This window comes from Vicugna pacos, chromosome 28 (assembly GCF_048564905.1).
Source record: "Vicugna pacos chromosome 28, VicPac4, whole genome shotgun sequence".
Lineage (NCBI taxonomy): Eukaryota > Metazoa > Chordata > Mammalia > Artiodactyla > Camelidae > Vicugna > Vicugna pacos.
Window position 1 is genome coordinate 11212516 of NC_133014.1, and position 19988 is coordinate 11232503.

Below are 19988 nucleotides of genomic sequence, written 5' to 3' on the forward strand. Positions count from 1 at the left end.
GTCCATCCATCTTGCTGCAAATGGCGTTATTTTATTCTTTTTTATGGCTGAGTAATATTCTATTGTATAAATATACCACAACTTCTTTATCCAGTCATCTGTGGATGGACATTTAGGTTGCTTCAGTGTCTTGACTATTGTAAATAGTGCTGCTAGGAACATTGGGGTGCGTGTATGTTTTGGAGAACTTTTCTTAACAGAAGTTTGTTTTATTTTTCTTACTTTCACCTTCTTGGCTAATCCATTCATTGCTCCATCCATCCATCCATTCTGTATCCATCCCCTGTTATGCACATCACAGAGTAGATGGAGCTGGTGGAGACATCCCCTGTACCTTCAGCAACTCAGGGGCAGGGGGGGCATGGACTGGCTTGACCCTTTATTAGCAGAATGAGGAAAGAGCTTGATGAAGGCCCATCGCAGTGTCCTGCGGACACACAGGGGCAATTCCCTGGGATCAGGGAAGCATAGAAGGCAGCCCAGGCAGATGGCATTTTACCTTTTTAGGGGAAACAATACCTACTTTTCTAGTCACTTTGCAAATGAAAGCCTGTTTGCTTAAAGCCACTTTGCCTATTGGTCAACTCCTTCTGGAGTTGCTTTGCTGTTTTGTTCTTTTTCACAACTGTTTGCACCAATAGTGTCATTTCTATTTGGTCAACTTATGGTCGATTCAATAATTTTGCATAAGCCTTTTCTGAAAGGTGTTTATCACTTTAGTGGCATTATGAGCGATGAGTTATTTTTCTATTCTTTGAGAAACTTGATGCTTTATTTAATTTTAAACACTTTAAGGACATTTTAGCCCATAAGCTTGAACACAATTTCTTTAAAACTTATGCCTTAACAATAAATGGTTATCAGTAGCGCATAAGATGTGTAATTAAGTTGTTTCTTATTATGCAATGACCTTTATCTTTCATTTGGATCCATCACAGAGAGTGTATGAATGGATTAAAACTGCATGGATTGTTAGACCACCACATACTATTTCATCATTTAGGGACTGGAGGAAGAGCTCTTACAGATGGCCTGAGAGGTTTTATTTCCTAAGGAAATAATCAGCCACGTGAGCAAAGATACTGATACAAAGATGTTTGTCCCAACACGATTTTCAATAGCAAATAAAAATAATAACAGGACTAACCATAATAATAAGGACGAATAATAACTGATTGCTGTAAATAAATTATGTTGCATCTTTAGAACAAAATACGATAAGCTATTCAGTGCTATGATATCATTATACTTGGCAGGGAAAGAGGTTTTGCTATCTGACTACATGAAAAGAGCAGGTTGAGAAGAGTGTAGGTCTGGGGTGCAGATGTGTGTAAAGCTGGTGCGTGATGGTGACGTGTATACATGTGCCGAGGAAACACTGCTGTCCTTGGTTTGCTAATGGTGCATCCCCTGGAAACAAGTATTCATGTTTTTTTCTTTTTGGTCGATCTGGATTTTCAGGTTTTTCTACAATGAATAGATAGACTTCACATTCCCTAAGCAGGAGAGCTCCGCCTCCAGCATTTCCCTGGCAAAACAGAAAGGATAGAAGGAAGGAAGGAAAGAAGGAATGGAGGGAGGTAAGGAGGGAGAGAGGAAGGAAGGAAAAGGAAAGAAGAAAGGAAGGAGGAAAAGAGAGGAAGGAAAGAGAGAGGGAACAATCAAAAGAAGGAAGGAGGGGAGGAAGGAGGGAAGAAAGGGGGCTGTTCTAACACCTGCTTTCCCTGGATTGCTCTCTGCACAAGTGCCCTTGGGTCCGGAAGGGCCGAATGCCCAGGGGCTGAGTGCTCACGAAAGGTCGGAAAGCCCCAGGAAGGGCTTCAGAGCTGCTGGAAGAACACTGTCTCCAGAAGCTTTCCTTCTCAAGAAAGATCATGAGCAGTGGGTGTTTCTGGAAGCTTAAGGTGATGTGAAGTTACTCTGGAAACCCTGCTCCTCCGGAGGCTGAGGCAGTTTCAGGGGCCCCTCCCTAGTGCGTTATTAAAAGGGCTGAGGCATCCTCGAGGAGCAGGCAGACACCACGGACTCCACCAGGAGAAAGGCGCATTCTGAGGTGTCCTTTGGGGAGCTGGGTGTCATCCTCTCCAGATCGCTGACCTAGAACCCCCTGCTCTGTGGGGGCTGCTCCCACGCTGAGGGGCTCAGGAGGCTGTTTGCTCCCCAGGCCCCTGCCAGCTCAGCCTCCATCTCCACCAGGATTTTCTGTTATTTCAGAACAGGAGAGTCTGCACACCTGTGAAGCTCAAGATGGTCCTGAGCGGGGCACTGTGCTTCCGGTGAGTATCGAGCCTTTTGATTTGGCTGCATCCTCTGCGGAAAGCGAGTTCCAGGTCGACCAGTTGTCTAGCCTTTCCGGGGTGGGAGGGGCTGTGACTGTCCTGAGCTGGGTGGGGCTCTCGCAGGTGGTGTGGGCGGCCAGGAGGGTGTGAACAGCACCGCACTGCTCTTATGAGAAATTCTTCCAGCCTCTCCAGACTGGGGCTGGCCCCCTCCCTGATGGGAGGGTGGTTCACGAGACTCACCCTGTATAGAGCTGTGGCCTCATCCATCCTAATGAGAACAGGAGTTAGGAGGTTCAGCTTGGAGCCCTGCGGTTACCACCCACTGCAGTGAGTTGATGTCAGTCCAGCCACTACCTCCCTGCTGCCTTTTGAGACAAGACAACAACAAAACTCTCCCATCAGTCAGTCTGTCTGTCCGCTGGTGTGTGCTGAGCCAGACGCCCTGCTATGCTCTGGACTTCTGCAACAGTGAAGGAGAAGGGTCTTGCTCTCCTGAACTGAGTCTACTATAGCTTTTCCCAAAGCATGTTCTTGGGAACCCAAATTCCATGAGTGGCTTTATACAGTGGCACTTCTTGGTCAAGCAAACGTGGGAAATACTGCTTTCCAGGTCTTCTCAAAAGAGAACCGTAGCGCAACTCAGCGTATCAGTCACTTTGAAGCAGAGCTTTGTTTCATTGTGTTTCGCCAGCGTTGAACCAGTTTGTACACAGCATACTCTTTTCCACATTGACATCTGGAGGAACCCCCTTTAGAACACACCTTTCGCCTCACAGGATGTCAGAAAATTGACTGAGACTGTAGATGCGAAATAAATTGGAAAAGTAAAATGAACGAGTTTCAAATTTAAAGAAATCCCTCCCTTCGTAGGAATTTCCTGCCTAGGAGTGGCGAAGTGAAAGTCAGTGCACCAAGCAGAAGTAAAGGCGAAAGTAAATCAAGGCTCATATTAATCTGGAAGAGGCCTGGGAAGTAGCTAATGCATCTTCTTAGTTTAGCAACGGAGAGACTCAGGCCCAGAGAGGGTGAGCAACTTGTCGGTTGTGACTCGGCGGTGATGGTGGCAGAACTAGGAGGAGAAACCAGGACTCTGACTCACCGTCCTTTCCAACATAACACCCGGAAGAGTTTGGTTAGTGTAGAAAAGATCGAAAAGGGAAGGAGCAAATCCAGACTCAAATGGGAGGCGGGGGGTTGTCCCGTTGGCAGAAGGGAGCCCAGCAGGGCTGGGAGCGAAGGTTGTGCCGTTACTTCCGGTGCGGCGGGCAGAGAGGGGAGCAACACCTGAGGCTGGGGGACCCTCTAGAGCCCAGGCAAGCTGGAGCGCCCCTCTCCCCTCACTGAGTGCAACCCCGCCCTGATGTTTCAGAATGAAGGATGCGGCACTGAAGGTGCTTTATCTGCACAATAACCAGCTCCTAGCCGGCGGGCTGCAAGCAGGGAAGGTCATAAAAGGTTGGTGGCAAAACATGAGCCTATTTCCCTAGATCTCTCTAAACTCCGAGGGGTGGTAGCCCAAAGAGAGCTTAGAGCAGCCATGCAAATTGGCACAAACCCTACAAACCCCGGGCATCACAAAGCCAGGCTCAGAGCAACGACAAATGAAATGCTACCCCTCCCAGCAGGCGCCACGCCCCAGTCCCCCCGGGAGCCTCTGTGCGGAGGTGGGAATGTTCTCCACGATGAAAGCTCTGTCATTTCCTCGTAGGTGGACTTAGGTCAGCCATGCCTTTTCCCGGGGGCCGGCGCTGCGGAGGGCGCTGAAGCAGCTGCCCTTGACTTTGCTCCCATGTGGGAGCGGGCGTCTGGGCCTTCACCCTGGGTCCCCTCGGCTCCCTGAGGGTTGGAGTGGTGGGACCCAGAGGAGCAGGTGGCCCCATCTGCCCACAGGCAGACAGCGTGACAGGTCCTTCTTTCTAAAGCATCGCACACCTGCCCACGTGGAGCACTCTTACTGGGCGCTGGGGCCAGGCAGAGCCCTCGGTGAGGTTGTGTGTGTGTGTGTGTGTGGCACACGAGGGGATTGTACAGAGAGGCATGAGACCCTCTTCTGTTCCCGGGAGTCTCAGAGGGAGGAGAAAGATGTCTAGATAACTCTAATGAGAGGCTTATCAAGACAAGTTTCAGAAAAGGAGCTGGAGGACCGAGGGGCATTAAAAGAGGTGGCCAAACCTCCTTTGGGGCTGGGAGAAGACTTGAGGATTTGACCCTGGACAAGGGGGTGGGCGTGGGGATGGGAGGTGGTACCGTGTGCTGCTGTGCCTTGATGTCCACTGGGCCAGCTGCCAGGAGACAACCCTTCCGTACATGACAGCTGCTCCGAGGCTTCTCTTCTTTCCAGCCTGGGGACAGGACATGTCATGGAGCCCACGGTGGGGGGAGATGGGGGCAGGGAAGGGCAGCCCAGGCCCCTGCGTCTGCTTCCTTTCTCTAGGCGAGGAGATCAGCGTGGTCCCCAACCGGTCTCTGGATGCCAAGCTTTCTCCAGTCATCCTGGGCGTCCGGGGCGGGAGCCAGTGCCTGTCGTGCGGGATGGGGCAGGAGCCGACTCTGAAACTAGAGGTGGGTCCTGCTGGGGCAGCCTCACCACGTGGCTTCACTGAGACAGGGCTGCTGACCCCACTGCGGCCTGGGCTCCTCTCCCTCGCAGGGCTCTGTTGATCGCAGCTCTGCCTCCACGAGCCCTCGGCCCGGCTCTCCTCGCTGTCCCCGCCCCTGCCCCTCACCTGCGGTGCCCTCTGCTCGCAGCCGGTGAGCGTCATGGAGCTTTACCACGGTGCTGCGGAGTCTAAGAGCTTCACCTTCTACCGGCGGGACACGGGGCTCACCTCCAGCTTCGAGTCAGCTGCCTACCCAGGCTGGTTTCTCTGCACTGTGCTCGAAGCGGACCAGCCTGTCCAGCTCACCCAGCTCCCGAAGGATGCCAGCTGGGACGACCCCATCACCGACTTCTACTTCCAGCAGTGCGACTAAGGCCCTATGCCCCCAGGGCTCCCGGGGCCAGGCCAGCTCGGGCAGGGGCGGGAGGTGAGCATCCCACCTTCTCTCACGGGGCCACACCTGGGATGCACCGGGTACATGGCCGCTCTTCCTCCATCTGTTCCCCTAGTTTAGGTAAATCCTGCTGAGATTCGGGGCTTAGTCCAACATTTGCTTCCCTGATAAATGGCACTACTGGGGTAAAACCTGGCAAAAACCATATGAGATAACCCCCTAAGGGGTCAGGGTTGGGGAAGAGGTGGAAATCCTTCATACTTTGTGGTAACTGCCCCCGTGGCCCTGAGCACCCCAGGCCAGCTCATCCCCAGTTGCACCTATGAAGGCTCAGCTGCCCGCGTGATGTCCCCACTGTGTGAGAGAGGGACAGTGGCCATAGCGTTAAGGCCAACATCCAGCCTCCTCTTCCTTCTCTCTAATTCAGCTGCCGCCATATGCTGCCTCTTCCATCTCTACCCTCCTGCTCTGGCCGTGGGCAGGAGAGGCTGGAGGTGTCCAAGGAAATGGCTTGAGCTCAGAAGACCTCAGATAGACATGTCACACTTTTTGAAACCTGAGGTACAATTAAAACCGCAAATGCTGGTGTCTGTTCGCCTGAAAAGATGCTCATGACATATTGGGTGAGAAGAACAAGTTACAAGGTGGCATATCCTGTAATCTCATTTTAATGCAAAAAAAAAATCTATCTATATATTTCTGCCCAGAAAACAAATCTGAAAGAATTAATGTCAATTTTAGCAACATCAGGGTGGTGGTATTATAAGTGATTTTTCTTTTTCTTTTTTTCAAATTTATCTGCATTGTCTAATTGTTTTACCATGAAGATGGAGGACTCATGTAATAATGAGAAAAATTAAGTCTGAGGTCAGCAGTGTGGACGTTATTTCTGATTGTCCTCAGCTTCCCCTCCCCTGGAATGAAATCTGAAGGGAATCGAGCTTTGCTGCTCTGGCTGGAAGCAGCAGGGATCAACAAATCGGTCTCAGCCAAGCTGTGAAGCAGGAGATTGTGATGGGTTAGTGTGGCTGGAGTCTCCTGGGGGAGGAATTTATAGAAAAAAAAATCCTGGACTTTGACCCGGCGTGGTCACAGTCTTCTGAGATTCCAAGGGGGTGGGATCCAGCCTCCAAGGGGTCTCCAAGGGCTGGTTGAATAGTGTTCCCCACAATTGGTGTCTTTCTGGGATCCTCAGACCATGACCTTGTTGGGAGGGAAGGACTTGGCAGATGCAGTTAGTCAAGAGGTCATGATATATGAGGGTGGACCCTAAATCCGATATGACTGGTGTCCCTGTAAGAAGAAGAGCGGAACCCAGAGAAGAAGGCCTTGAGAAGACGGAGGCCAAGGTTACAGTCCTGGTGCCTCCAGGCAAGACGTGCCACTGACTGAGACACCGTCCGAAGCCAGCAGGAGGCAAGAATTCTTCCCTGGAGCCTCTGGAGGGAGTACGGCTTTGTAATCTGAACAGCGAGAGAATGAATTTCCGTTGTTAAAAGCCACCAACTCCATGGTACTTGGGAATGGCAGCCCTAGGGGATGAAGACAGCTGCCAGTGACCCCCGTTTCTTGGTACTCACACCCGGTGTGTGCCCCCTCCCCTCCCACATTGTACCGCACTGACCAATAGAATACGGCAGAAGTCACATTGTGCTGCTTCTGAGATGAGGTTACAGAAGACACTGTGCCTTCTCTCTTGGCCTCTCTGTTTCTTCTTTCACTCATGCTGGCGGGAGCCAGCGGCGCTGTGTGATCAGCCCTATAAAGAGACCCAGTGGTTGAAAAATGAAGCCTCCTGCCAGCTGACACACGGGTGAGCTTGGAAACCGCTCAACCTGCCCAGGCAGGCTTTCGGATGCAGCCCTGACCGACTGCAACCTAAGGAGAGACTCTGAAGCAGAGTCACCCAGCTCAGCTGCTCTGGAGTCCCGACCCTCCGAAACTGTGGGAGAAAATGAGTGTTCTTGCTTTAAGTTGCTAAGTTTTGGTGGGAGCTGGGGGTGGGGGTGGGGGTGGCGGTGAGTCACTTGTTGCACAGCAATAGAGAACTAACACGCAGGGAAAGAGAAATAAATGTATTTATTTTATTATGATTGCAATTTTCTCCAGCACTTTCATTTTCCTTCTCAAAATAAACATCAGTCCTTTTATTTCCCCAAATGTCCTGCTTAAAAGCTGATTATACCAAATTGATTGAAGACTCTCTGTTCCTACAAGGTTAGATCTTCCTTGACCATTTTTGCACATCCAGACATAGATGCCAGGGGCATGCAGCTCCAGTGTCCCTACCTAAACCCTGGGGAATGGGAGCAGAAGCCAGAGGCGGGGTGCCGGGTGTCCCATCTGCACCTCAGCCATCAGACCAGCCTGGCAGGTTCAGATTCTGCTAAGGGACCAGCAGGAGAGTGGCCAGGTCAGGCGTATCTGCTCCTGTGGACCTCAGTGGTCCCAGCTTCCCCAGGCTTCTCAGGGCTGCCAAGAACAGACCCGGTTCACACACTCTTTGCCCACACGCCCAGCCATCACCTCCTCCGAGAAACCTTTGCTGGGTTGAGATCCCTGGTCCCGTGCTCTGACCGTGCTTTGTGCACACCTCTACGCTAACTTCCCCTCCTTGCAATAAATTGACTTGGGGGTCTGCGGCCCTGAAAATGACCTCAAGGTCAAGGCTGTATCTGTTTGTTTCCAAGTACCTCGAATTGTGTTTGGTAAATAATTGGAATCCAGCGAGTGCAGCGTGTGGAAAGCATTCCTCCACCCTGGAATATTCTCTCTCTCTCACTTCCACCCATCTAAATGGACCCGCCCATCTAAATGGACCCGCCCTTCAGCACGCTCCCGGGATTCCACCTCATTCTCGAAGCTTTCTCCAGCCCAACGTCATTGCTTCATCATTTGTAGGAGGATAGAATTCAAAAGGGCTTTTGCAGGGATGAGCAGTTGGAAAAAGCGGAAAGTAAAATGCTACATTTAGGAATGTGTGGGCTGGGGCTCACCAGGGCTGTCCAAGTGAGGGAGGTAGGGTGGTTTCAGAGGTCTTCAGTTTCAGTGTAAGCCCTCAGGCGAGGCCTGTATTTACAGCAGTGTAATACCCATGTCAGGTGGAGTGTGTTCCAGTTGTAGGCACTGGGGACTAACAGTGCCCTGAAGAACAGAGGAGGTCCCAAGACCAAGTCATAAGGCAAGAGGCTAAGGAGCTGAGGGTCTTTATCCTGAAGAAGCAACACACAGGGACCTCCCTTCCCCAACCCTGATCCCTGCCTTCAGGTAGAAGAATAGCCTTGTTCTGTGTAATTCCAGAAAGAACGAGTAGGACCAAGGAATGGAAATTCTGTGTGACCCCCCAGATTTTAGCCGTAAGGACCACACACACTGCTAGGGTTTCTTCAGGTTGTGAGGTCCTTGGCTGTGCTGGGGGCTGAAGCATCTTTATCTCTCAGGGATGCTGAAGCACAGATTCTCCACGTGCAGCCCATCTGCATCGCCAAGGCCCTTTCAGTTCTGGGAATTTACCTTTTTACTGAAGGAGGCTCTCTGCCTCTGTTGCCTCCAATATTCCCTTGGCCCACAGATTAGAGAGTCTGGTCTTGTTAATTATCTTTTCAAGTGTTTATGACTTAGCTCCCCAGACAGACTGGAAAGCTATTTAACGACAAGGACCACGTGTTGTAGGCCTTTGTCGCACAGCCTTGTAAATGCTTAGTCAACGTTCATGGGTTGTCTGGTATGATACCCCTTGCTTTGACCTTTTCTACTGAGGGGACAAGAGATTGGGAGAAGGGGTGAAGAATGATCTCTGGCCTTAGAAAACAGAAATCTGTTCCCATCTCTGCCAGTCTTTTCTTTTTAAATTGAAGGATAGTCAGTTACAATGTGTCAGTTTCTGGTGTACAGCATCATGTTTCAGTCATTCATATACATACATATATTCATTTTCATACTCTTTTTCATTCTAGGTTACTGCAAGATATTGAATATAGTTCCCTGTGCTACACAGCAGAAACATGTTGTTTATCTATTTTATATTTTGTAGTTAATATTTGCAAATGTTGACTCCCAATTTATCTCTTCCTACCCTCTTCCCCCCACCCCAGGTAACCATATGCTTGTTTACTCTGTCTGTGAGTCCGTTTCTGTTTTGTAGATAAGTTCATTAGTGTCTTCTTTTTTTTCTTTTTTCAGATTCCACATATAAGTGATATCATATGGTATTTTTCTTTCTCTTTTTGGCTTACTTTACTTAGAATGATGATCTCCAGGTCTATCCATGTTGCTGCAAATGGCATTATTTTATTCTTTTTTATGGCTGAGTAGTATTCCATTGTATAAATGTACCACAGCTTCTTTATCCAGTCATCTATAGGTGGACATTTAGGTTGTTTCCATGTCTTGGCTATTATAAATAGTACTTTTATGAGCATCGGGGTATATGTATCTTTTTGAATTAGAGTTCCCTCCAGATATATGCCAGGAGTGGGATTGCTGGATCATGGGGTAAGTGTATTTTTAATTTTTTGAGGAATCTCCATACTGGTTTCTGTAATGGCTGCACCAAATTGCATTCCCACCAACAGTGTAGGAGAGTTCCCTTTTCTCCACACTCTCTCCAGCATTTGTCACGTGTGGACTTTTTAATCATGGCCATTCTGACTAGTGTGAGGTGATATCTCATTGCAGTTTTGATCTGCATTTCTCTGATGCCCATCTTTTCTCATCTCTGCAGACTTCTAGGTTTTGGACTGACTCCTCCCACTTCCTCATCAAGCCCTTTACGGAATTTTGCAAATGACCTATGAGGGAGAATTACATTAAGGCCATTGGTCCCCAGAAAATACTGTCTAAGTGTCTCTGCCCCTTATGAACAGGCAGATGAATGGATGTATGGATGAATGAGTAGATGGACTGATGGATAGATGGATGGATGGACTGAGTTAAGTAATGTCAGTGAGAGGCCTGAATGTTCTTTATCCTTGCCCTGATCACAACCTGTCAGGTGCCCTCATAGTTCAGGGCATGTGTACCTGCTCCGTCCCAGGATGAATCTAAGGTCAATGTCCTAATCTGTAGGTGGGCTTCCTTAGACATTCCATCTCATCAAGCTGGTACCAACTAATAGAACCTATTGAAAAACAGAGACTTTCTTCTCATCTTTCTAAACAGGGCCACATTCACAATGCCATCAGCCCCCATCCTCACGTTGCCTCACTGGCTATAGCCTGGCTACAGACAAAAGTCTGTCTTTTGGCCCTTCAGACACATTCACTCTTGCCTCTTCTGCCTTTCTAAGCCTAGGATAGGGCCCCATGGCCCCATGGGGCAACAAAAGGAAGGTGATGTAAAGACGTCTGACCCCAGCATTGTTTATCTGGCTGCCAAAACCACCAATGACAGTATTGATGACAGTAGCAATGAGCAGAGCCCCAGTGTTTGGCTTCTGCCGAGGCTTTATGGGTGACTCTCTCCCCTTTGAACAGACACTCATTAATGCCCCCACCTTCTTATTATCTGTACTGTGCTGAAGATATTGTGAAATCCCCGGGCCTTTCTTCCCCATCCTGGAGCCAATTACAAAGATTGCTACAGGCCTGACCCACCCAGTCCAGACAGTATAAACTCAGAGCAGGTGCCCTGGAGAAATCAGTTGGAGGTTCCAGGCACCCAGGATCTGCAGGTCAGTGGTGGACAGGCAGTATCTTTCTCTGTTTCTCTCTTTTCCCTCCCTTCTGTCAAAATCTCTGACATGCCATCTCCTTTTAACTCCTCCTGGCAAGCTCTCTAGTTATCAAGCTATCCCTGCCATGGAACACGATGGCACGCTAAATAAATCTAGGGGCACAAAGAAGCAATTGGAGGGGAGGGTATAGATTAAACCAAATCAAGATTTTAAAATATTTAGGACCATAGATTTTATAAAATAATTTCAGAAGAAATCATCTAAGCCAGTGGTATTCCACAATGTTTGGTGAACTCAGGGGTTCCTCAGAGATGCCCTGTTCCTCAGAGATGTCTCAGTCATCAGTGCTAGCTGGGTGCTGGTGTCTCCATCACCCCCTGCTTCAGTAAAAGCAGGTGTCTTTTATCCATTTAACTTTTATTAGGTTTCTGGGTAAAGTGTCCTTCTGAAACTTAAAGTAGTTTTGAAAAATATTGACCTTGCCCAACCTCTGATCCCAATGATAATAAATTGGAGGCGTAGGGACAAAAAAATGGGACTCCCCAAGGTGGCAAGAGAAAATTGGTAGCAGACCTAAGCCTAGAACCAACCTTGCCATGCAAATCTGCTGTGTGTGTTTCTATGTCCTGCTCTTAAGCACTGATGTGTCTCCATGGGGGTGGCTGGAGAGAGCTACAAGTGATGCTTTGTGCCTTCAGGATCTTGTTAGCTTTTATATGGGAAACAAATGTCCGTATATAGAACAATAAACAATCCAGTGAAATGTGATAAGAGTTCAAAGTAGGTCTGCAACAGTAAAAGAGAGATTCATTAAACTCTGAGTCATGGAATCATTGATAGTTTGATCTGGAAAGAATCTTAATAACCACATACTCTAATGCCATAATTTTATGGATGCCAAAGCTGAAGATTGGAGGTTAAGTGACCTGACCTTGCATGTCTGAGCTATTACTCTGAGCTGGTCATTAACTTGGCAGAATTAGATACTCAACCCACAGGTAACAGTACCATGTCCAGTGGCCCTAATGCCCATAGATCTGCACGGACAACAATGTGGACAGCTGGCTTTCGAGGCAGGGAAACGAAAGCTAACTCTGAGTGTGCGCATTAAGAACACAAGAAAGAAGTCACGTTGTCGAAGGGGTGGTTTAGCGCCCACAGAGCAGTGAGATACACTTAGATATGTGCTTTGTACAGCGGTAAGCCCGAGTAGGCTCTAGAGCTGGGTGGGGACGAGATGAAAGCACTGCTTAGAATATGAGTCCAGGGACCTCACATAGGTCGGGCTGGACTGCAGGCAGAGACACCAGGATTGCGGGCACAGTGCTAATGGCTATCAAGAAAATGAAGTTATGTTTGGAAGAAGTAACTTATTGAAACTTGTTTAGAAATCTGACACGGAGTCAGGAAAAGGGGGAGGAACGCTCATCAGCTCTCAGTGGGCTTGCGTCAAGGTCACGATGCCGTCAGCCGATCAGGACTGGGGAGATCTTCCAGTCCTTTGCTGCTCAAAGTGTGGTCCAGGGACCAGCAGCATTAATATCATTAGGTCCCACCCCAGATCTAGGGAATCAGGACCTGTATTTTTAACAAGAGCTGAAGGTGATTTATGTGTTTATTAGGGAGTAAGAAGAACTGAGCTCACGTGCCAGTTCCCAAGCCTGGCTGATCACGGAGTCACTTCCAGAACCTTCAGCCCAGGCAAGAGCACTTCTCAAGAGTCCCCCAGGTGATTCAATGGTCAGGCCCGTGCTGGGAGCCAATGACTTTAACTGAACACTTCATTTTTTAAAATTCAAAATTTACTTTATACTACAAAGGAAATTTGTATAATATAAGGAAAAATGTTGAGATGTTAAAAAAAAATTAAAAATCACCCATAATCCTGTCAGCCATCGGTAAGTCCTATGACCATAATGGTACTCTTTGTTTCTAGGTATGCATGTGGATTTAAATGGAATCATCGTGAACACGTTATCTATGACCAGCACTTTTCACTGAATATATTTGACTTTTGACCTTTTTATATCATATAATGTTTTTCTACGTCATCTTTGATGAACACAGACTTTCTTGTTTACTAAGTTTGCCACAATTTTTTTTAAACAATCACCTCTTATTGGGCATTTAGGTTATTTCCAATTTCTTGCTATTATAAAAAAATGATGCAGTGAACATCTTTATTGCTAAACCTTTAGGCAATGCATTATTTTCCCTGAGAATAAGGGCAAGAAATGAAATGACAAAGTACGTAGAATGCTTTAAGAGTTTGATTCACATCACCAACACCCATCCAGGATTTGTACTCTTATTGGTGTCCTGTGATCCTTTGCTCTCAACAACCCTTACACTCCCACTGCAAAGCCCAGGGATAGGAAAGGATGTGTCTAAGGTGATCGAGTGGCAGATCCAATGCTAAAAGCCACCCGGGCTACAGCCCTACTTCTAACACCCAGGCCATGCTGCTCGGGGCTGCTGAGGTGACCAGAAGTCCTGCCATCAGTGTCAACCTCTTCCTCCTTACCTGCTTTCCAAAACGTCCCACAGGGTCCCTTTCAGGGCCCTCCTCCTTTATTTCCACCTTTCTCCCATTTCCTCTAATGGAAGGGCTGTGCTCTGGGGTTTGTATGGGGACACTGGCTTCAGTTCACATCATTTCTCCTCAGAAACACAAGTCTGTATATCTCAAGCCTGTCCTGTTTTCCATCTGGAATAAATGGGGGTTTGGATGGTCTCTCTCAGATCACAGTCTTTGCAAAGACGTCCAGTCCCTAATGCTTCCTAATTCTGCAGGGAGACCCTGTCCGCCCCACCTGCAGGCACTGCTCTTCCCTCTTTGCTGGGTCCTAAGCCTCTGCTAGGTCGAGGAGGGTGGGAATGTGTGAGTCTAAGGCCAGGCTGAGGAGTGGGACAAGACTGGAGTCAGGTTCATCCTCAAACTGTGAGGCTAGAGCCCAGTCCAGCCCAGTCTCAGCCCCGGGGAGGGCTCCTGGCTGAACTCTTTGGGAGAACGTGTTCCTTGGCTTCCCAGAGCGAGGACCAGTGCACAGTCACAGCTCACCCCTCAGCCAGCTCGGCATGTTCAGGGACGGCCTTGAATGATGGAGATGCATTGCTGCCTGGAGCTCGCTGGGCTGGGTAGACCTTGGTGGATTCTGGCAGGCCGATGAGACCTTTCTGCCCTCTAATTGGGCGATTTGGGCCCTCGGGGCATCTGCCCCCCCCCCCCCCAGCTCCACTGCCCTCCTTCCCTGACAACCCTTTTCTTCTTCCCTGCCAGCAAGGACCAGTCACCCCGGACCACAGCAATGTGCTCCCTCCCCATGGCAAGATACCACATGTAAGTCTTCCTGGAGCCCTCCCTTTCCTAATCAGGGGTCTGGGGGATAACAGAGGAAGCAGGAAGGAAGGCTGAGTCAGAGGAAGAGGCTCCTTCTCATCTCAGAAATTTCAGGTGCCCCATAATTAAGCTTAATCACCATCATAAACCCAATAGCTTTCTTTCCTGAGCCTCTGCAAGATGCCAGCCATCCTGCTGCCTTGCCTCCATCCTGAGGAATCCACAAGGCGAGCATTACTAAGCCCATTTTATAGATCTGGAAACTGAGGCTCAAAAGAGGTTATGAAGTACCTGGTGTCACACAGGGCCAGGACTCAGACTCCATGTTCCCTCTGCTGCTCCGGCCTCCTCTCTCTAAAAGCTCAGAGATAATTTTGCATCCCAGTGACAGGGTCTTTATATGTTAGCCTCTGTGGCCTTGACTCCCAGGCTGGGCTTCCAACTCTTACTTGCATGTCATCCCATTTGACATTTGAGTCTTTACTTAAGAGTTTACCACTTTATTGCCTATGAGTCTTGTTGTTAAACTCTCTCAAACCCTTCAAGGAATGAGTTAAGATCTCATAAAAATAAAATAAGACTGACTTCTGGGATGCATTTCTTTAGCTCCTTCACAGGCCTGTTGTATCCTAGACCTGGGGGACTGGTCAGGGCCTCCGGGAAGTTACAACGTGGCCGGGAAGGCAAGACATGCAAGTGACAAAACAGATGTCAGCTCTCTGGGGCATCTAGTCTGGGTTCTGGTCCCTGAGCAGAATGTTGCTGGCAGGTGAGTTTCCCACAATTCCTGGTTGTCCAGGATACAGGGAGCACGCCAGCTGGCAAACCCAGGCTCTTTTCAGATCTTCGTCTTTATTGTGCAAGTGAACCTGCTGTAAACATATCCAGTCATTAGCTAAGGGTATTATCATGAGCTCTTATTGCAAGAGAGGAATCTCCTGGAGGTGGTGTTGGCCCAGAGGTTCTGGCCTCGAAGGTAAGGAGGGCTCCCAGACTGATAACCGCCTCTGAAACCAGCCAGCAATGGGCTGACAGCATGGGCATGACTTTGATATTGCAAAGACTCACTGCGGTTCCCTCCAGGCTTCCCAGCACGTGTTTCCCCTCCCAGGCTGATCATTAGAACCACAGCCAACCCCCATGCCTGTACCAGGCTCTGCTCCAGTTCACTGACTCCCTGTATTTGGCACCCACGGCTCAGCCCACCCCACCCCACCCTTCACACACTTGCAATGCTCACCAGAGCAGGGTGACCAGGCTGGCACACGTACCATCACATAGGATTTTTTCCCTTATTTGAGGATTTTCTTCTATAAAAAGTCTTTTGGGGCCGGGGGACAGATATAGCTCAGTTGTAGAGCGTGGGTTTAGCATGCATGAGGTCCTCCATTCAATCCCCAGTAACTTCATTAAAAATTTTTTTTGAAATCTTTAAGATATCTGAAAAACAAATTACACTTTATTATACAATAAATTAATGTCTTTACTAGAAAAAACCAAGTGGGCCCAGAAAATCGGGGATAAGGCTCACTGTGTCCCAGAGACATTGGAACCTCATTAGGAAATTTCTCCGGAATGGCGTGGAAAAGAGGAAAACTCTCTACCCCTCAGTGAGAAGACACAGGTGCCCGTCACGGCTGTGACGGCCCGACAGGGACCAAGCCTGGTGAAAAGAGAGGGGCACAGCCTCCGGAAGGCCCCGGCCCCGGGAGGCCTTCCCTGGCCTGAGGCTGGCCTGGTCTTGACCGGCTCTGGGGCGGAGCAGTGCCCCACTCCTCACCTGCGGAAGGAGAAGGCCCCGCTAGTGCTCAGAGTGGCCAATCAGAGCCGGGGTGGGAGGGCTGTGGGGCGGGGCGGGGCCCGAGAGGGGCGGGGCCTGAGCGGGGCGGGGCCGGGCCTGAGCAGGGCAGGCCCTCAGTCCTGCCGTCCTGTTGCAGAATTAAGGATGCGGATCAGAAGGCGCTGTACGTGAGAGACAGCCAGCTGCTGGTGGGAGACCCCGATGCAGACAACTGTTGTGCAGGTGCGCCCCTGTGGCTCAGGCCCCCCTTCTCTCCTGCCTCCACACGGCCAGAGGAGCGGCAGGGAGCTTCCGAGGACTTCTCGTAGTGAGGGGTCAGGACCCCTGCAGGGGTCCCAGCTTGCCGGCAGCCTGATACGGAGGCCAGGCCAGCTGTGCCCTGGCCCAGTGCCTTCCTGCCCGAGCCTTAGATGGGATCCCCTCATCTCCTGGCTCTCTCCTCTCCTCTCCTCTCCTCCCTCCCAGAGAAGATATGCATACTCCCCAACCGAGGCCTGGACCGCACCAACTTCCCCATCTTCCTGGGGATCCAGGGAGGCAGTCGTTGCCTGGCATGTGTGGAGACTGGAGAGGGGCCCTCCCTGCAGCTGGAGGTGAGAGACCGCGCCCCATTCTGGGGGCCCCCCACAGACCTGGCCTGGCCTCCAGGATGCTCTGGCATCTCTGCGCCCATCTGTGGATTTTCGGCCAGGTCCACATGTCCCTCTCATGCAGGTTTCCACCATCTCCCTCTGCACCCAGCACCTAGGCCCTCCCCTCCAAAACCTGCAGAGGGCAGTTCCCAAGAGGAGGACTCACCCGGTCTGGTCCTTTGTTGGTCAAACCCCAGAGGGGCTGACATTCAATCTGCAGCCTCATCCAGAAGCTGCCGCCTTGTCCCCGCAGGATGTGAACATCGAGGACCTGTACAAGAATGGTGAGCAGGCAACCCGCTTTACCTTCTTCCAGAGAAGCCTGGGCCCCGCCTTCAGGCTCGAGGCTGCTGCCTGGCCTGGCTGGTTCCTCTGTGGCTCGGCTGAACCCCAGCAGCCCATCCGACTCACCAAGGGGAGTGAGCCCTCAGCCTGCACTGAGTTCTACTTTGAACAGAGTCGGTAGGGAGACTGGGTGCTGAGTTCCCAGCCTGATACCCCCAAACCAAGCTCATCCTGCCCAGGGTCTCTGGTAGGCAAAATAATGGCCCCCCACCCCCGATGTCCACATCTGGATCCCCAGAACTTGTGAGTATATTACCTTCCATGACAAAAAGGACTTTGCAAATGCGGTGAAGTTAAGGATAATTCATCCAGGATTATCCCAGTGGGCCCAATGTAGTCAATCACAAGGGCTCTCCTGTGACGGAGGCAGGAGGGTAAGAGTCAGAGAGAGCTTGGAAGATGCTATGCTGCTAACTTTGAAGACAGAGGAGGGGGCTATGAGCCAGTGATTGTGGGTGGTTCCTAGAAGCTGGAAAAGGCAAGGGAATGGATTCTCCCCTGAAGCTTCCAGAAGAAATGTGGCCTTGCTGACACCTTGACTTTAGTCCAGTGAAACCTTTTTCATACTTCTGACCTCCAGAGCTGTAAAAGAATTAAGAGGTGTTGTTTCAAGCCATTCAGTTTGTGATCATTTGTTGCAGCAACTGTAGGAAATTGGTGGCCTCTGTGTGCGGGGTTTAATGCAAGGGGCCCCGGGTAACTTGGTGTGTTCTTGGAAGCCTGGCCACAGCTTCTCCTCCACTCCCTCTGCTTCCAGAAACCACCAAGAAGCTCCGGGCAGAACCCAGCTCTCCTGCTCTGTCCATGGACAATGCCGTGGGCTGCTGACAATTTCAGCTGTAGTTCAGGTCACAATTTTTCTATCAGATACTTCATGATGAATCAGTCACCCAACTGATTGACCGGTACCATTTGTTGTCTGCTGGTGTTGGTGTGTGAGAAGCGAGGAGGAACAGAGTTGGAGAGGGAGTGAGTTTGGACTGGATGTCCTGAGTTTAAGGTTTACCGTGGAACTGATGAGTTACTGATGACTGGTTATAGCTGAGAATACAAGGCTAGAGCTCGACTAAGAGTTTACAGTTAGAACTGACCCTTGGGGGAGGGTATAGCTCAGTGGTAGAGCATGTGCTTAGCATGCATGAAGTCCGGGTTCAACCCCCAGGACCTCCATTTAAAAAAAGAAAGAAACTGACCCTCCTCCTCAGAGCCCAGATCCCTCTCCATCTCTTGGAGAATCCATGGTCAGACTCCAACCTAGAGCAAGAGCCGGTGGTATCATGGCTCAGAGGAGTGGGCTGCTGGAGTACTTTCTCTTGTACAAGCACTCGGCATCTGTCCAGTGTGTATCATGGGCCAGAATGTTTAAAAACAGTGCGTCTTCACCCTCAGGATGACCCTGCAATGCAAGTATTCATACCCGCATTTGACACGAAAAGAGACGGGACTAAAAGAAGTGACATCCATAACTTGCTGAAGGTCACACAGGCTGTACGTGTACACGTGGCCTGGCTGACCCCCAAGTTATTCTACAAATTTTTATCCTACTCTTATTCTAGGATCAACAGAACTAAACTTTCTTGGAGCTGAAAACTGAGTGGGAGAAACACTGAACAAGCAAATAAACAAACAAGAAAACACACAAGCACAATTTACATGATAGAGAGTGAGGGTGGTATGTATTCAGTGGTAACACTAGAGAGGGTGGTCAGGGAAAGTGACTCTTTGACTTTTTGGAGGAGGTGACATTTGAGTTGAGGCTGAAGGACATGAGGGAGTGGGACGAAGAGTGATGCAGGAGAGAAATAGCAAATGCACAGTCCTGAGACAGACGGGTTCAATGTGCCTGGAAGGCTGGGGGGCTGGAGCCTGGAGAGTGATGAAGAGGGTTAGGAGGTGGGCAAGACCAGCAGGGGCTGGATGATAGGGGGCCTTGAAGACAAATAAGGATTTCAATGTATTTTTAAGGGCAAAAGGATGCTATGGGAAGATTTTAAGCATTTAAGCATTAAGATTTTAAGCAAGATTTTAAGACATACTGGGCTTTGTGGCTCTAGTGAGTTTAGATTCTTTCCCTGTCTCTCCGTGGCCTGCCGGTGTGCCATGACTGTCACATCGTAACTATGGGTCTATGTGTTGGGACTACTCTGTGCTTTTTGAGAGTGTGTTCTGTTCAATTTTGGGCCACCAGTGCCTAGAGCAGCTGCTGGTACATCAGAGGTGCTGTGTAAGTGCAAAGCCTTGAACGAATTAGTGGATGATTACTTGGTTCTTATTGGATGTTCAGGATACAGCGTGAGGACAACCATGGCAACAAGGTTAATGGACGCCACTGCCTTGTGGAGGTGCTGCCAGCAGAAGGGGTTGGACAGGACTTGCTAAAGGAAAGGGTGTTTAATCTGGGCCTTCAAGAAAAAGTAGTTTCCAGGCGAAGAATGTGGAGATGGGTTTTCCTAGGCTGAGGGAACAGCTCCGGAGGGTGTGAAGGAGGGGAGCTCCCAGCACATTTGGAGCGTGATGAATCATCCGTGTGCCAGGACCTAGGGCTTATGGCTGAGGAGCTGCCAAAAATTAAGATGGGCAGATAGGTGGGGCCTGATTGTGGATGCCTGGCAAAGGAGGTTAGACTTTATGCAGGAGGCCTGGAGGAATCATCCAAGTGTTACAGTACGACCTGGATTTTAAGCCGGGGCCCCTGAGGTCACCCCTGGACCACCTAGCTGCTACTAGGGTTCAGATCATCTCAGCTTCCTTTTTGCTCCGCCTCTCACCCCACCTGCCTTCAGTTTGGCCCTGCCCTGGGATCACCTTTGTTGCTGTGAGTCCAAGGTTGGCCTGACACCTGCTTCATCTTCCCATATCAGCTCATCTCCTTCACCAGCTCAACTTGACCCAACTTGGAGCAGGATCAGGAGTGGGAGGA

The 19988-nt window shown here is 49.8% G+C and overlaps 2 protein-coding genes across 5 annotated transcripts; both read left to right on the forward strand.

The window, feature by feature from the left end:
- Window positions 1–1561: 1561 nt before the first annotated feature.
- On the forward strand, window positions 1562–6142 carry IL36RN (interleukin 36 receptor antagonist). Of its 3 annotated transcripts, none has more exons than XM_072951485.1 (6): window positions 1562–1580; window positions 2215–2276; window positions 3652–3737; window positions 4717–4844; window positions 5031–5309; window positions 5704–6142. In XM_072951485.1, exons 2-5 carry the CDS (start codon window positions 2248–2250, stop codon window positions 5253–5255), a joined length of 468 nt encoding a protein of 155 aa, XP_072807586.1. In that variant the 5' UTR covers window positions 1562–1580; window positions 2215–2247; the 3' UTR covers window positions 5256–5309; window positions 5704–6142. The 3 variants fall into 3 exon arrangements, with proteins under 3 accessions (XP_072807586.1, XP_072807585.1, XP_031547938.1); XM_072951484.1 differs by lacking the exon at window positions 1562–1580 and adding an exon at window positions 2000–2053; XM_031692078.2 differs by lacking the exons at window positions 1562–1580; window positions 2215–2276; window positions 3652–3737 and having other exon boundaries at window positions 4273–4844; window positions 5031–6142.
- Window positions 6143–10853: 4711 nt separating this feature from the next.
- IL1F10 (interleukin 1 family member 10) lies at window positions 10854–17684 on the forward strand. Of its 2 annotated transcripts, none has more exons than XM_006203826.4 (5): window positions 10854–10947; window positions 14231–14290; window positions 16228–16313; window positions 16557–16684; window positions 16977–17684. In XM_006203826.4, exons 2-5 carry the CDS (start codon window positions 14259–14261, stop codon window positions 17187–17189), a joined length of 459 nt encoding a protein of 152 aa, XP_006203888.2. In that variant the 5' UTR covers window positions 10854–10947; window positions 14231–14258; the 3' UTR covers window positions 17190–17684. The 2 variants fall into 2 exon arrangements, with proteins under 2 accessions (XP_006203888.2, XP_072807588.1); XM_072951487.1 differs by lacking the exon at window positions 10854–10947 and adding an exon at window positions 12617–12679.
- The last annotated feature ends 2304 nt before the right edge of the window (window positions 17685–19988 follow it).

What these genes read in the sequence shown, in the direction of transcription:
- IL1F10 (XM_006203826.4), top strand. Translation starts at nt 14,259, where the DNA reads ATGTGCTCCCTCCCCATGGCAAGATACCACAT. An exon ending in CCCATGGCAAGATACCACAT is followed by an intron (nt 14,291 to 16,227) that starts GTAAGTCTTCCT and finishes GTCCTGTTGCAG; the next exon opens with AATTAAGGATGCGGATCAGA. An exon ending in TGCAGACAACTGTTGTGCAG is followed by an intron (nt 16,314 to 16,556) that starts GTGCGCCCCTGT and finishes CCTCCCTCCCAG; the next exon opens with AGAAGATATGCATACTCCCC.
- IL36RN (XM_031692078.2), top strand. Translation starts at nt 4,590, where the DNA reads ATGACAGCTGCTCCGAGGCTTCTCTTCTTTCCAGCCTGGGGACAGGAC. An exon ending in AGCCGACTCTGAAACTAGAG is followed by an intron (nt 4,845 to 5,030) that starts GTGGGTCCTGCT and finishes CTCTGCTCGCAG; the next exon opens with CCGGTGAGCGTCATGGAGCT.